The 13,274-nt window shown below is 53.8% G+C and overlaps 3 protein-coding genes across 3 annotated transcripts; all 3 read right to left on the bottom strand.

Moving 5' to 3' along the window:
* Position 1: 1 nt before the first annotated feature.
* P168DRAFT_275647 (inorganic phosphate transporter) lies at positions 2–2,026 on the bottom strand (the record flags this gene model as incomplete). The annotated part of the gene is made up of 3 exons (XM_024835508.1): positions 2–390; positions 444–1,895; positions 1,948–2,026. The coding sequence occupies 3 exons, from the start codon at positions 2,024–2,026 to the stop codon at positions 104–106; spliced, it is 1,818 nt and encodes a 605-aa protein (XP_024689016.1). The 3' UTR covers positions 2–103.
* A 585-nt stretch (positions 2,027–2,611) lies between these two features.
* On the bottom strand, positions 2,612–4,021 carry P168DRAFT_243850 (glycoside hydrolase 5 family protein; the record flags this gene model as incomplete). Its single annotated transcript, XM_024833891.1, has 5 exons — positions 2,612–2,675; positions 2,727–2,916; positions 2,978–3,443; positions 3,493–3,819; positions 3,896–4,021. 5 exons carry the CDS (start codon positions 4,019–4,021, stop codon positions 2,612–2,614), a joined length of 1,173 nt encoding a protein of 390 aa, XP_024689015.1.
* A 1,211-nt stretch (positions 4,022–5,232) lies between these two features.
* P168DRAFT_275645 (bifunctional cytochrome P450/NADPH--P450 reductase) lies at positions 5,233–8,873 on the bottom strand (the record flags this gene model as incomplete). The annotated part of the gene is made up of 6 exons (XM_024835507.1): positions 5,233–6,048; positions 6,106–6,302; positions 6,358–8,433; positions 8,497–8,532; positions 8,592–8,710; positions 8,768–8,873. 6 exons carry the CDS (start codon positions 8,871–8,873, stop codon positions 5,349–5,351), a joined length of 3,234 nt encoding a protein of 1,077 aa, XP_024689014.1. The 3' UTR covers positions 5,233–5,348.
* Positions 8,874–13,274: the final 4,401 nt, after the last annotated feature.

Below are 13,274 nucleotides of genomic sequence, written 5' to 3'. Positions count from 1 at the left end.
CGTGAATATCATTTGGAATAAACTGAGCCATTAGACCCATTCGGACAATTTTGCATGGCCACAACTTTGTAACAAACAATCGCACGCTTGAGCGACGAAGAAACTACAAGAAATGGGGAGCATTAAGGAACAATCCCATCGTAATCCCTCCCAAGGTACCGGCAATCGGGATGGTCATGATCCATGCCAGCAGCAATAGCCCGACCCGCTGGAAGTTGACAGCCTTCACCGTGCCGTTGCAAAGGCCCACACCAACCGTCGCCCCCGTAATGCACATCGATGTCGACACCGGCAGCGAGTACTGCGAGAAGACGAGCACCGTGATGGCCGCCCCCATCTCCATGGAGGAACCGCGACTGGGCGAGTGGTAGGTGATCTTATTCCCCATCACTAGATACTGGGTCAGACAGACTCTGTTTGTCCTGGGTGTTGGGGAGGATTACCTTTCATAATGTTGTACCCATACGTCACCAGTCCCAGAGAGATCATGATTGCCAGCACGGCTAGCTGCCACACGGGCACCGGTGCCGTGGACGCCGCCGCATCGCCCGTCGACCATGCCGAGTAGATCACAGCCCAGGGGCCCACAGAATTGCCGATGTCGTTCGCACCGTGGGCGAAGGAGGCGGTGCATGCCGTCAAAATCTGGACAAATGAGTACGTGTGCTCAACCTCGTTGGGGTACTTCTGGGCATGGGCGTAGACTCGCTGCATGCGCGCCCCCTCGGGGGTCCCGTCGATGCCCGATTGGGCGGCATGGATGTCGTAGTGTAAGCCGTAGAGTGCTCCACACACGATCGTGGCTGGGAGGCGTGTGAGAGCGGTTTTTATGTTGTGCAGTTCGTACATTCGACCGGGCCCCATAGGATTGTCGCGCAGGGTGCGCATAGCCCAGCCCATAGGACCGCGTTTTTCCAGCAGCCGGTGCTGTAGCCTGCGCTCGCTCTCCTGCATGATCTCTTGGTAGGTCAACACCCTTGCCGTAGACCCGACAAGGCCCTTCTCCGTGTATTCGGCAGCCTCGGGGATAGTCAGTTCGGAGGGGTGGCACCCACTATCGTGGGATTGCGCCTCCGATGAAGGGGTCCCCGCGGCTGTGAGGCTCTCATCCTCCTGGATCACGGCATAGTTGGGAATCTTGGCACAGTCGGCGTCCGGTAGAGTGGGACGGTGGAAAAGTAGTGGGCGCAGGACGAACATATACCACTTGATCCCCGGATCTTTCTTGACGACGCGGGCGTGCACGAAGGGCACAAAGAAGATGGCGGACAGGATCGCCACTCCCCCGCCGGTGCCCATGGTGACAGCAGCGATATACCAGCCAGGTTTCTTGCTCAACCCCAGGTTCGGCGAGCCCTTGTAGACGATGGATAGCGTGCAGATGGTGGCCGCGATGAGGAACCAAATCGGCGCAGTGTAGACCGCCCACGGGACAGGGTTCCTGCGCGCATGGACCACCAGCTTGATCAGCATGAAGATAGTTGCAGCGAAGCCCCCACTGATCACTGGTGCCATGCCCAGCCCGGCGAAGATGGCCCCCAGACCCTTTCCATCATTCCAGCCCCAGTTTACCTGCGATGCACCGACAGTCGCCACTCCAACCCCAGCGACGGCGGAGATGAGCGAGTACGTGGAGGAAACATGGGCGGAGTGACGAGTGCACCACATCACCCACGTCGAGGCCGCGGCCAAGGCACAGGTGAAGGCCAACATCTGCACGCCGGCATTGTCGCGGAAGGCGGAGTTGGGGATGATGCCATTCTTGATTGTGTCCGCGGTCCGGGCCCCTACCGTGATGGCCCCGAGGAGTTCGAAGACCGTCCCGAAGATCATGGCCTGACGGTACGAGATGGAGCGCGACGACACACTCGTAGCCCAGGCATTGGCCACATCGTCTGGAAACGGTCAGCTCGCCCTCCCGGTGGGTCCTCCCCATAGTACACTTACTGGCACCGTTGTTATATGCATCCAACATGGCGAACAGCGTCCCGATGACGAAGACGTACGTGTAGTCGGAGAGCACCATCTTGGCGGTATTTTGGTATTTCAAGACGACACTTTGGTGTTGGACTGTGGGTTGACAGAGGGAAGACAAGGAGCTGGGCAGCAGATGCCAAGTGTAATATACCCCCAGGCTCTCCCTATCTAGACTCAGAAGAATATTTGTTAGGTGTTATGACTAGAGCTCTCATCACAGCGGTCACAGCGTCATAAGATAACCCACGTTCCTCGATACTAGACACGTTGTGCAGTGCAACTACCTGATTCGTGGTTCCACAAAGCCTGGACCGATTGTGGCTTGAGCAGACCAGGGTCAATTTCCTTCACTGATCCTGACAGTATATCAACTCATACGTTGGAAGTCTCAGCTGCCATGGGAAGGATATAATTAGGGTTGGGGCCGCAGGGGATGCCTGGCCTATCAGGACCCCCACTCCTCCCACGTGGATGTCTTGCCCTACTTTCTATGGAGTCAAAGCATGATGATACAGTACTTTAGTGTTATACATTCAATTGGCTCGAGATATACCTCTTAGATAAATACAGCGACATTGACAGATAGCACCGTGTTACCCCTAAAGGGGACTCAACCAGCCACACGGACACCCCGCTAGCGCTGGTTCAGCTGGTCCATCGCTTTGCTGTGCCGGTACACTAGCTGTTTGGCCTCCGGACTATCGACCGGTCAGTCGATGCTCATCATTAGAGAAGATGGGAGGAATTACCTGTCCAGGAAGATCGTGAAACCATCGTCATGGTTCTTGCCGTAGGAGAACCCTGAATACCCGAATTGCCAAAACAGGTCCGGCATCTTCTCCTCCACACTGATCGCCTGCCAACCGCCCACGGCCTGGATGCGGGTAATGTTGGAAACGGTCCCAAGATTCTCCCGCCGGGCCTCGGGGGTGAGCCATCCTGTGGCACAGTGAGTCCTGGATTGTCCGCCCGTCGGGGGGGGGGGGTGGATGTCACTCACCGTATTCCTCATGGACGACCGGCTTGCCTTGCTTGTGCATGGCATCGGCATGGTCGCGCACCCACTTGTCCGTCCATTTCACGGTCTTGGTCCACCAGTCCGGGTAGGAATGGAAGGTCCCGAAGTCAATGTTGGGCAGGGCCAACTCCCCGTCAAAGTCGCCGCCGTTCTCTCCGTTGTACGCCCAGTCGTCCGACTCGCGGTTGAAGCCGCCCTCGCCGCCCCAGGTGACCAGGTGGCGACGATCCAGCTGCTTGATGTAGGTGCTCATCTCGTCGATCCACTCGGTCATGAGCTCCGGGGTGCATCCTTCGGGACTGCGGGGGAGGTTTCGCTCGCCGTCGGCATCGCAGCGTGGCTCATTCGCCAGCTCCCAGGCCATAATGGCGGGGGAATGGCGGTACCGCGTGACAAACTCCTTGACGTACCGCTTGTAGGCGGCCTTGATCTTGGGCACTCGATAAAACTGGCGCGAGGGTTAGCAGGGGGTCCCTGGGGAGCGGAGTGCAGCTCACGTCGTCGTGATATTGGCCGCCCAAGTTCACCGTGTAGACGTCCATGCCGCCGTAGTCAGCCCAATTGTTGACGAGCGCGACGATCAACTTGATGCCCGTCTGCTCCGCCGCGTGGACCACCTTGTCAAACGGCTTCAGGTCGATGGTGGACGTGCCATTCGACCACCGTTGGAAGACGACGTCGGTGGGACCGGCCCCTTCGCCTCCATAGTCGGGCAGGCCACCATCGATAAAGGTGGCGTTCCGGTCATTAAATCCCCAGGTGCGAAATACCTTTAGGCCCGCCTGCTTTGCTACCGTGAGGCCCAGCTCGACGTCGGTTTGGTTCTATTGCCGCGGTCAGCAACCGTCATCGCTCACTCGATATCCTACCGATCCCGCCCGGACTGGGAAGTGGACGCACTTTGCTAAACGGGAAATAGTACGCGTTGGAGCCTGCATAATAGAAGTCCTGTCCATCGAGTTGGAACTTCGTCCCGGAGGTGGTAACAAACCCCTTGGCAGCCTGACGACGGCCGGGACTGCCCATGCACGCCAGGGGGAGAAGGGAGGCCACGGCGAGGGCCGAGAGATCGAATCGCATGATGGATGTATGGTTTCTTAATTCTCCAGCGCAGCGCACGATCAAGCTGTTACCAACAAGATAATTAATAGCTGGATGATGCGGGCCTATTATATTCGAAAGTCACGCTAGCTTGAGTCTTCACGGAGAATGGTCCGCCTTGGCTCTTGGCTGCCCCAGACATCTCAAAACACCCTATTCATTACCAAGGAACCACAATCAGAAACATGCCGATCGCGCGATCAAAACGGTGCGTGTGTTTGAACAGAACCAAGAGTTGACCAAGGGCGCCACTAGGGGCTTTACCGAATTGGATCCGGACTGGACGGACGGTGTCCATTCCAGACCCCGTACTCCAATGTCAACCTTGACGTATCATCATCGCCATGAGACCACCGGTCAATGGGGTAATGCCATAATAAGGAATTTGTGAGCATCACACTGCCCACCATGTTTGGGAGTACATGATCTCCTTGAAGTCGTGTACGGGACTGAGGATAGAATCTCAAACGAAATGAGCCAAGGCGGGGTAATCAGCCCAAAACACGGACCGACCCTAATAGAAACGGAGACTGACATGGAATGACGCATGGTACCTGACTATGCTCAAAGGAGTAATGGGCTAGGAACACTTTCCACAATACAATCATCCTGGTTGGCTGTAGCGCGCGAAAGGGATAGTGGATCGGGGGATTCACTATTGCCAGTCTTCGAAGGCACTGGTTTAGACAGGTAGAATGAACCCTTCGATTTCTTGTACAAACTTAGCTATAATATCCCTCTTTATATTGAGGTCTTTTCCATAATTCAACTATTGGTATTGTACGGATTTCTATTGATTTTGTTGTACACTCTCAAGCAACTATCAAGATCTCGATAGTCGATATATATACTGCGTACAGAGTATAGTTTTCATGTATCAACAATGCTTATTCCAGATGGAGGAACCAAAACAAAGAGGGAAAAATAAGGATAAGAAAGAAAACTACTAACAGATAGCACAATACTTCGCAAACAGAAGCCGCAGAATTGTATGGCTCCTAATAGTGAGATATTATCCAAAATTTACAACCCAACTTGACTTCGCAGTGACTGAGATCATATAACCAAGTCCACCATTCCTTGGTAATTTGCTCCTGAATATGTAAAATAAATACTGCGGACATGAAGGCAGACACCTTCGCCGAGGAGATCGTTAGATAGCCATTTCCCTTCTATGGACCATGTTGTTTTCTCCGCGATTGAGAATCCCTATCTACTGCAAGGCTCTCATTAAAGCTCCGTAATGAGCCCGCTAATCAAACACATCCATCACATATCGAACATTCCTCTGCTCCTGGAACCACTGTTCCGCACGATCCTCGTCTGACCCGTCCACTGGGCTCTCATCTCCCTCCCTCCCCGTCGTCTCCTCGCGGAAGATCTGGAGGATCGCTCCCTTGGCGCTATCGGCCACCCCCCTCGACCCGCATACAAACACCTTTGCACCGTTGCGCCAGAGCTCTGATACGTCTTTACGGTCGTGCCAGATGCGATCGTTGACGTGCGCACAGCCTTCACTCTTGTCCGCCGCCCGGCTAAACGCCCATCGTACATCCACCACAGCCTGTCGCTGCCACTCCTCGAGCTGCGCACGGTACAGATCATCTTGTCCCGGGGCGCGACACCCAAAGAAGAGGAGTGCAGGGGCAAGTGTCTTCGACTGCTGCAACAGGGCGGCTCGCTCCTGGAGGAAGCCGCGGAAGGGCGCAAGGCCGGTGCCGGCCGCGATACAGATCATCGGGGTTCGGTCGAGTTTGTCGGGCATGCTGAAGCCCCCGCCAGATTGGCGGGTCGTGACTTGTACGATGTCGCCAGGACGAAGGGAATCGAGATAGGAGGATGCCACACCAAGGTGGCGATGTCCCCCTTGACTGGAGCGAGAGGGTGCGTCGAGGATAGACAGAGTGATGGTGGCGTGTTTGGGGTTCCAGAGGGGCGACGAGGAGATGGAGCTGCATTCGAACATTAGTACGAGACCGTGATCATGGGATTGCAAGGATGACACTGACTATTGTCGCAATCTCATGGATGGTAGCATGAGCAGGAAGGATCCCAGTCGCAGATCGATTGCTGGATATTGCTCCAGGATGTCCAGGATGGAGACACTCTTGGCGAGGATGTCGTCGGCATAAGTTTCATTCGCGTATGCATCCAGAGCCACCTTCGTATCCGCGTCCGTCGTGGCACCGGCCATTGTTTTGAGATCCTACAGACGATGCAAGTTAGCCTTTACCGTGTTCAGTGGGCTCTGCCTATCTTACCTTGCGCGTAGCGGGTTGGGAGAGCTCCACGTAAGAGCTCAGGATGTCGCTGGCTGCCACTGGTCGGTCTGTCGGTAGGGCAGTGGTCAGACTGGAGGCAGCGATCTTGATCTGTGCGTCCAAGGGCAGCTTGAACTGTCGCATAGCCCGGCGCACGGTTTCGAGGGGGTTAATAGGAAGAATCGCGAGGTAGTCACCCGCGCTGTACCGGAGTTCGTCCGGCAGGCGGATCTCGAGATGGATCTTTCGGCGCTCCTTTGCCACCTCACTGGTCAGGACCTGGGTGTCGACGACGGTGGCCTGACCCACATCCTGGCGTAACACTTGGGTGCGCGACTTGCACATCGTCACCTCGACGCCTACTTCCGGGGGCGCGGACACACTCGGCGGGATCGTCCCCGCGGTGTATCGTGCCATCAGCTGCGGCCACAGTGTGTGTTCCGCCCATGTCTCGAAGGTGGAGAACAACTCGTCGGACGCGACATCGGTGAGTCCCAAGCCCGCCAGGCGGGTGGCTCCCAGCTGTTCAAGCGTGGAGTCCACTAGCTTGGGGATTCGGTGGAAGGTTTGTGCCCATTCCTTGTTTCCGCAGCCAAAGACCGCGTAGGAGACGTCCTTGAGCGGCTTATCATGATGGTTCAGACCTTCCAGCCACGACACGAACTGTTTGGCATTGTCCGGCGGCTGTCCTTCGTACGACGGGGTCACGATGACGACCGGCGCCCCCCGAGGGAGCGCATCACGGGCGCGATCGAGGCTGTCACACTGGACGACTCGGAAGCCTCGCGACGGAGCGTCGACGGCAATGCGCCGGGCCAGGGTGTCACACGTGCCACTATTGGACCCGTATAAGACGGTCAAGGGGATTCCGGTCTGCGCGCCCGCGGCCGATTCGGCAGGGGTCTGGGACTGTGTCGCCTCGGCCGCCAGCCCCGCCAGCCTGCGCTCTAGAGTGGTCGGGGTCAGTCCGTGGCGCAGGGTCGCCCTCATAACCATGTCCTTGGGCTTGATGGTCAAGGTCTGCTTGATGTGGAGCTGGTAGTCGGGTTCCAGCGAGAAATCGAAGTTCTGGAGGAGCATGGCCATGACCAGGAGGGCTTCCTGCCAGGCGAACGGGCGTCCAATGCAGGCCCGCATGCCGTTCCCAAACGGTTTCCAGGCGTTGGGGAATGACTTTTGGCGCGTGTTGAATTCCTCGTCTAACATGCGTTCCGGGCGAAAGGACCCCGCGTCATCCCCGTAGATGGCCGGATCCAGATGCGACTTGGCGAGGAGGTTGATGATGGTCTCCCCCGCCCGCACCGGGTATTTGCCCGCGAGGAGCGTGTCCTCGAACGCCTCCACGGTAAACAGCGGGATGGTGGCATTGAGTCGCAGGGTCTCGCGGAGGACCCCGTTGATATAGGGCAGCTTCGACAGGTGGGATACATCAATTACTCCCTGGCCCACCACCGCATCGACCTCCTGCTGGGCCTTGCGGTAGGTGTCCGGGTGGGTCAGAAGCTGGTAAAACACAAATGACAGCAGGCCAGACGTGGTCTCGTGGCCCGCGATGAGGAAAGTGATCAGGTTATCCATGATGCTTTCGTCGGTCATCTTTTGGCCAGTTTGCGCGTCGACCCCCCGCAGCATGGCTGCCAGCAGATCATTGCGATCACTCTGGCCCGCCTTGCGGGCCGTGAGTACTCCCTGGGCCGTCTCGCGCAGCACGGCAATGTCATCCTGGAATTTTTGCTCCCGGGCGCGGAAGAAGACGCCCGGCAACGGGGGCCGCCGCGATTTCCCCCCGGCTTCGGTCAGAAAGTCCCCCATGGCCTGGATGAACGGATGCAGCGTAGGGGAGTAGTAGCTGTTAAATCGGTACCCCATCGAGCAGAGGGCGAGGGTGTCGAGTGCCAAGCGGGTGAAGTCATCCGAGACCATGATGGGGGCGTCGGGCCCATATCGCGCCCACTTCAGGGCCAGCTGGCTGGCGATGTCGTGCATCTCGTCAAACATTCCCCGAATTGACAGCGGGCCGAACGCGGGCATCAAGACCCGATGGGCAACCTCCCAATTGACCTCGCCCATTTTTGCCTATCATGGGTCACAGTCAGCACGATGGGAACAGATGCGGTCTACTCCAGGGGGTTAACTCACGGTGAACAATCCATCATGCACGCCATCGCGAATATGCTGCCGTTAAGGTCAGTTGCCGACCTGAAAAGCGTCATGGAATCACCCATCTCTCTCACCAATAGCGCCGAATTAACGGATTTTTTGAACCGTTTCTCGTCACAGGTCTCATCAACCAAGGCGTGAGTGGAGACGACCACGACCGAGCGTCCGGGGAAGCGTAGACGGTAGATCTCGCCTGGTTGATGGGCCATTAGCCGGGAGCGAGGCGCTTGAATTCAATCTGGACACGCACCTAATTCGTCGGCCAGACCGACCATGGAACCCAGGGGGAATTCCTGGTCGATGGAGCCAATATTCCCAAAGAACGGGAGGCCACTCGGCTCTGGAATTTCCACCATGGTGAGGGAAGGGGGGAATCGATGCAGTGTAGTCACACAAGATGTCGATCAGTAGTATCGATACGTCAACTGGGGTGGTTGTGTCCCAAAGGGCGACGGTCGCCTGTGTTTAGATGCAGCACTGGGTCTGGGGGCGATGGAGAGGATAGAAAATCCTCTTTCTTCTAAAAACAAGAATCACGATAGAACATAGATTCTAGAATTTCCCAACCGTTGAAACTGATAGCCAAGCCCTGGATGGATTCTATGGGCGAGTGGCACCTCGGCTGCGCCGTGGTCCACATTTATGTCGTCTTGCTTCAACAATGGCCATGATAGGGTGATCAGATCTCGACCTCGCGATCGCACACGGTTTGGGGAGGTCACTTTGTGTGCAAGAAGCCACGGCCCACTCCACTCCCTGCAATATGATAAGTGCGGCCAATCCCGAGGGAAGTCTAGCTCCGATGAGACACGACTAATCATGGTGGAGCCGGATAGCCGGCAGATTTTGCACGCCAGGCATGGGTGCTTCAAGGATGCTATTGCTCTCTATCAGGCCTAAAATCTAACATCACCTATGGTAATCACCGTGTGCTGTTGATTGAGTCAACAATATCGTCCGTACTGTCTCTAGCACAGGCAGGTCGTGTGCCTCGGCTGAGCCGTCCAGTTGGGATTGAATGATTGTGTATCCCCTTCCATCAACAGATTATCCGGGAAGCTGGATCATCGGATATCAGACAGTGCTGTCGCACACATTAGCAGATGTTGTTGATGCCGAGTCAGGGATCACATCTGACAATAACACCCCACCATGATATTGCGCCACAACCATCTAGCATGAACTGGTCGGCACGATCGGGTAGGATATGAGGCACTCAGACTGGAACTCAAAAAATCATTTGCAAAGATGAAAAAAAAACTTACACCAGCACAAGTATGGCTGTGGTCACCGAGCGTTACCGGCTTGGTCGTGCGCGCTTCGGCGCCTTCTTCAGTCCGCTCTTTACCTGCCTGAATATCTTCAGCTGAACGACTAGAAAGTCGCATTTACGCAATTTGGAGAGGCGCCATCAGCCAAACAAGAGGCGCTACCCGAAAGGAATAGATAAACAGCCCCCCTTAGCTTTGACATCGTCACCTTGATTGTCATATCTTCTGTTCAACCTCAAAGCACTGAGGCTAATTCGTCAGTGAAGGATGGTACTGCCACATTCAGTCAGATTATTGGTGTTGGTAATCATGTTAATTGCTAACTCAGTAGAAATTACGTCATACTCCTAAGTTTGGTAGATAAAAAACTTATTATTGATAAATATTGGCCAGACAATAGGGCACCCTGCAGGTTGCAATAATTTCTCAAAGATAGCTCAGTGGTTTGAGTCGTGAGGCAACAACAGAGTTCATATTTAAGATCCGCTCTGAAAATCAAGGAGGAGGATGGTCAGAAATGATTGACGGGAAAGAAAGCATTGGGGTTTCACGGTGCCAAGGAACTATGGTGTGGTCTAATGTACATGGAACATGGCTTGCATCGACAGAGGAAAGCAAATAATGAGGCATATGTGGGCAGTAACCGCCTGAAGAGCTTCAGATCTTACGCTCAAGTTGGTGAACCAAGGTCTATTCGGCTATGCTTCCGTTTCAGCACGCATCCTCTGCTCCAGTAGTACCCGCTCCATCTTTAGTTAGTATGCCCCGCGGCGCTTATAGACAGCAGCCTGTCTTCGGTTTCCTTATCTACCAAGAACCTCATAGACCCTTCCTCATAGTCAGATTCTACAATATAGACGGGGTATAGTCGCAACCAACATGGACTCCACCGATCTGGTTTCTCGACCATGCTTATGTTCTTTGCCAACTGAGGTAAAGCAAGCCATTCTCTGTCATCTTCCAGATCTACACACGCTGAAAGCCGCAATCCTTTCGCACTCAAGTATTTATTCTGATTTTCACAATGGAAAAGAGTTGATCACTATTAAAGTGTTGATGAATGTGATCCCTCATGACTTACTCCCCGATGCTGCGTTTGCCCTCGATGCCTCATCTATTGAGGGCTGGACATGGTCCCGTGGAGCCACGACCCAAGATTGGACGCGGGAGAAGGTGTTAGCCATATTGGACCGACACAAGAATTATGAAATCCCAAAATCTATCCCCCTGAATGACGCGTTTTCCATGCAAAAGTTATATCAGGCCGTCGAAACTTTCACATCGGACCTCATTACTGCCGCCCTGTCAAGTAATCCTGCCTTGCCGCAATGTCCACCGTCCTCGCAGGAATGGAACCGGGTGGCAAGGAGTTTCTACCGACTCGAGGTGTATAGACATCTCTTCAGGAAGAGAGATGACTGTGACTATGGTGATAGGTTTGAAAGGCCAAAGCTCTCACCTGATTTCCAGGAAGAAGAGCAGTGGGACGTCTATTACAAGAACTATGCTGTTTGGGAATTGGAACAGCTTGCCACGGCCGGTGAATATCTGTTTCGAAGGACCGCTGTCCGTAAGTTCTCTTCTGGCTTTCCGGCAATGTATCTTTAACGAAGATGCTCATGGGATTTTTTTTTATATAGCCTTCAACGAGATTGCTGGGCATGATGTGGACTGGGGAAGCTCAGGGATAAATTATGGCATGAATGATGCCTGGGAGTTCAATCAGAGATATGGTTACATACCAGGGCTGGTAAGATCATCTCCATGAGCAATAACCGATACTTGGTCTAATGATCCAAAGCTTTCCAACGGCTTAGAGTTTATTCTCGAAGCCACCACAGCACCAACGTACGAACAACGCAAGCGACATTTTAACCGCAAGCTCAAAGGGTCATATCCTTTTTTACCCGGCTTGCTTCAATGGATTTTCCTGGGAGGAGTTCAAAACTCAACTCCTCTGAAAGAGTATACTTTCGAACAAGCCAAGCTATTGCACATCCCCGAATTACGAGAGCCCGATTCAGGAGCCGCTGAGGTATGGAGGTGGTCGCACTTAGACCTGAACTCGGAGCAATTTGTTTGGAGTGTCCATTGCCGTGAGTTGCGCGCATGGGGCTACGTCATGTGGGATAATGCGCGTCTCAATGAGTCGGGCATTTACTCTCAACCGTTCACATTACCACCGCTTCCTGATGAAGAGGAACTTGAGCGACGGAAGGACGCCACGATTGCGTCGATGGTGAAGAGACGGCGGCTGTTTAGGGAAGGAGCCAAAGGTTGGTGGGCTGAAGGAGATCAATCTCACCTTGAATGGGGAAAGCCTCCCCAATTTTCCAATGATGAAGAGGACTGGGAGGAACAATTCGTAGAATTGATAAGTGATTTATAGCGTAGAGAGACACTAGTGTCCAGTGAGGAGACCTTATGCACCAGATATTTGAATGACAGTTCGCGTTTTATTAATGGATACCGTGGAAAGATGACTGAGAGGGGATAATCAGCGTACGCCGCGCCGTGACAGATTTCCTATCTCGATCTTGACATGTACTAAGATGTATTCAATCTATATGTTCAATTTTCAATATTCTAATCAAATACTCATAGATATAATGAGGTCAAGTATCCTATATAGTTCTATTATTCAATATTGATAAACACAAAAAAACAGCTTAGACATTCAGAGATACTTTCAAGTTCTTCAAGTATGGCGGTTCTTAATACAATGGTCAGTTGGACCTATGTATACCTAATGAGTTCGGGCGGCCGGCTCAGTGTGTCATATAGGCTTGCGACTGCCCCCTTAAATTAACCCTTCGGGTCTCTATGTATATTAACAACTTCCTCCGCGGTAGAAGCTCCTGCGCCCTAATTAGGCGAACGTAGACAACCCAAGATAACAAGTAGTGTGCTGATAGAACCTTCGATATTTGGAACTGATGACAATAGGAGGCACTCCTATACGGTGAGCTAAGCCGCGAACACGCGCTGACTCAAGACAGAATAGACACGACAGCTCAATACTGCAGGTGCTCTGCGCCAATAACACCCCGATGCTGCGCCATAGCGTGCAGGAAAGGCTTTGCGTCATACGCGTGGCTGTGACTTGATTGGATACGGTGTCAACTTACGAGGCGGGGTAAGTTGATCTGCAATGCCCAAAAAGAATATTCTGTCAGCCTCGAGTGTTATCTCCTGGGTTACCGTGTGGTGTCGCAAAGGTATATAATTACACGATTCTCTTCTGGCCGGGACAGGAACCACCGGCCGCTGAAGTGTACCCTACGATACCAAGAAATTCGAAAGGCTGCGATTTGCTGTACAAGATGCATAAAAGAAGACAAACGACAGATTTACCCTCCAGCGGTGGAGGGACTTTCTACTGCTATATCTGCCAGAAAACCTTCGTCACTCCAGACGCTCTACGCATGCATTGTCGAAGCTCAAAAGCGCATCGAGAGGAAACCTCGGGTAAGTTTCCTGGGTCCA

This window comes from Aspergillus campestris (genome assembly GCF_002847485.1).
Source record: "Aspergillus campestris IBT 28561 chromosome Unknown P168scaffold_14, whole genome shotgun sequence".
Taxonomy (NCBI): domain Eukaryota; kingdom Fungi; phylum Ascomycota; class Eurotiomycetes; order Eurotiales; family Aspergillaceae; genus Aspergillus; species Aspergillus campestris.
The sequence above is the reverse complement of the archived record's forward strand: the minus strand, read 5'-3'. Positions and strand labels throughout refer to the sequence as shown.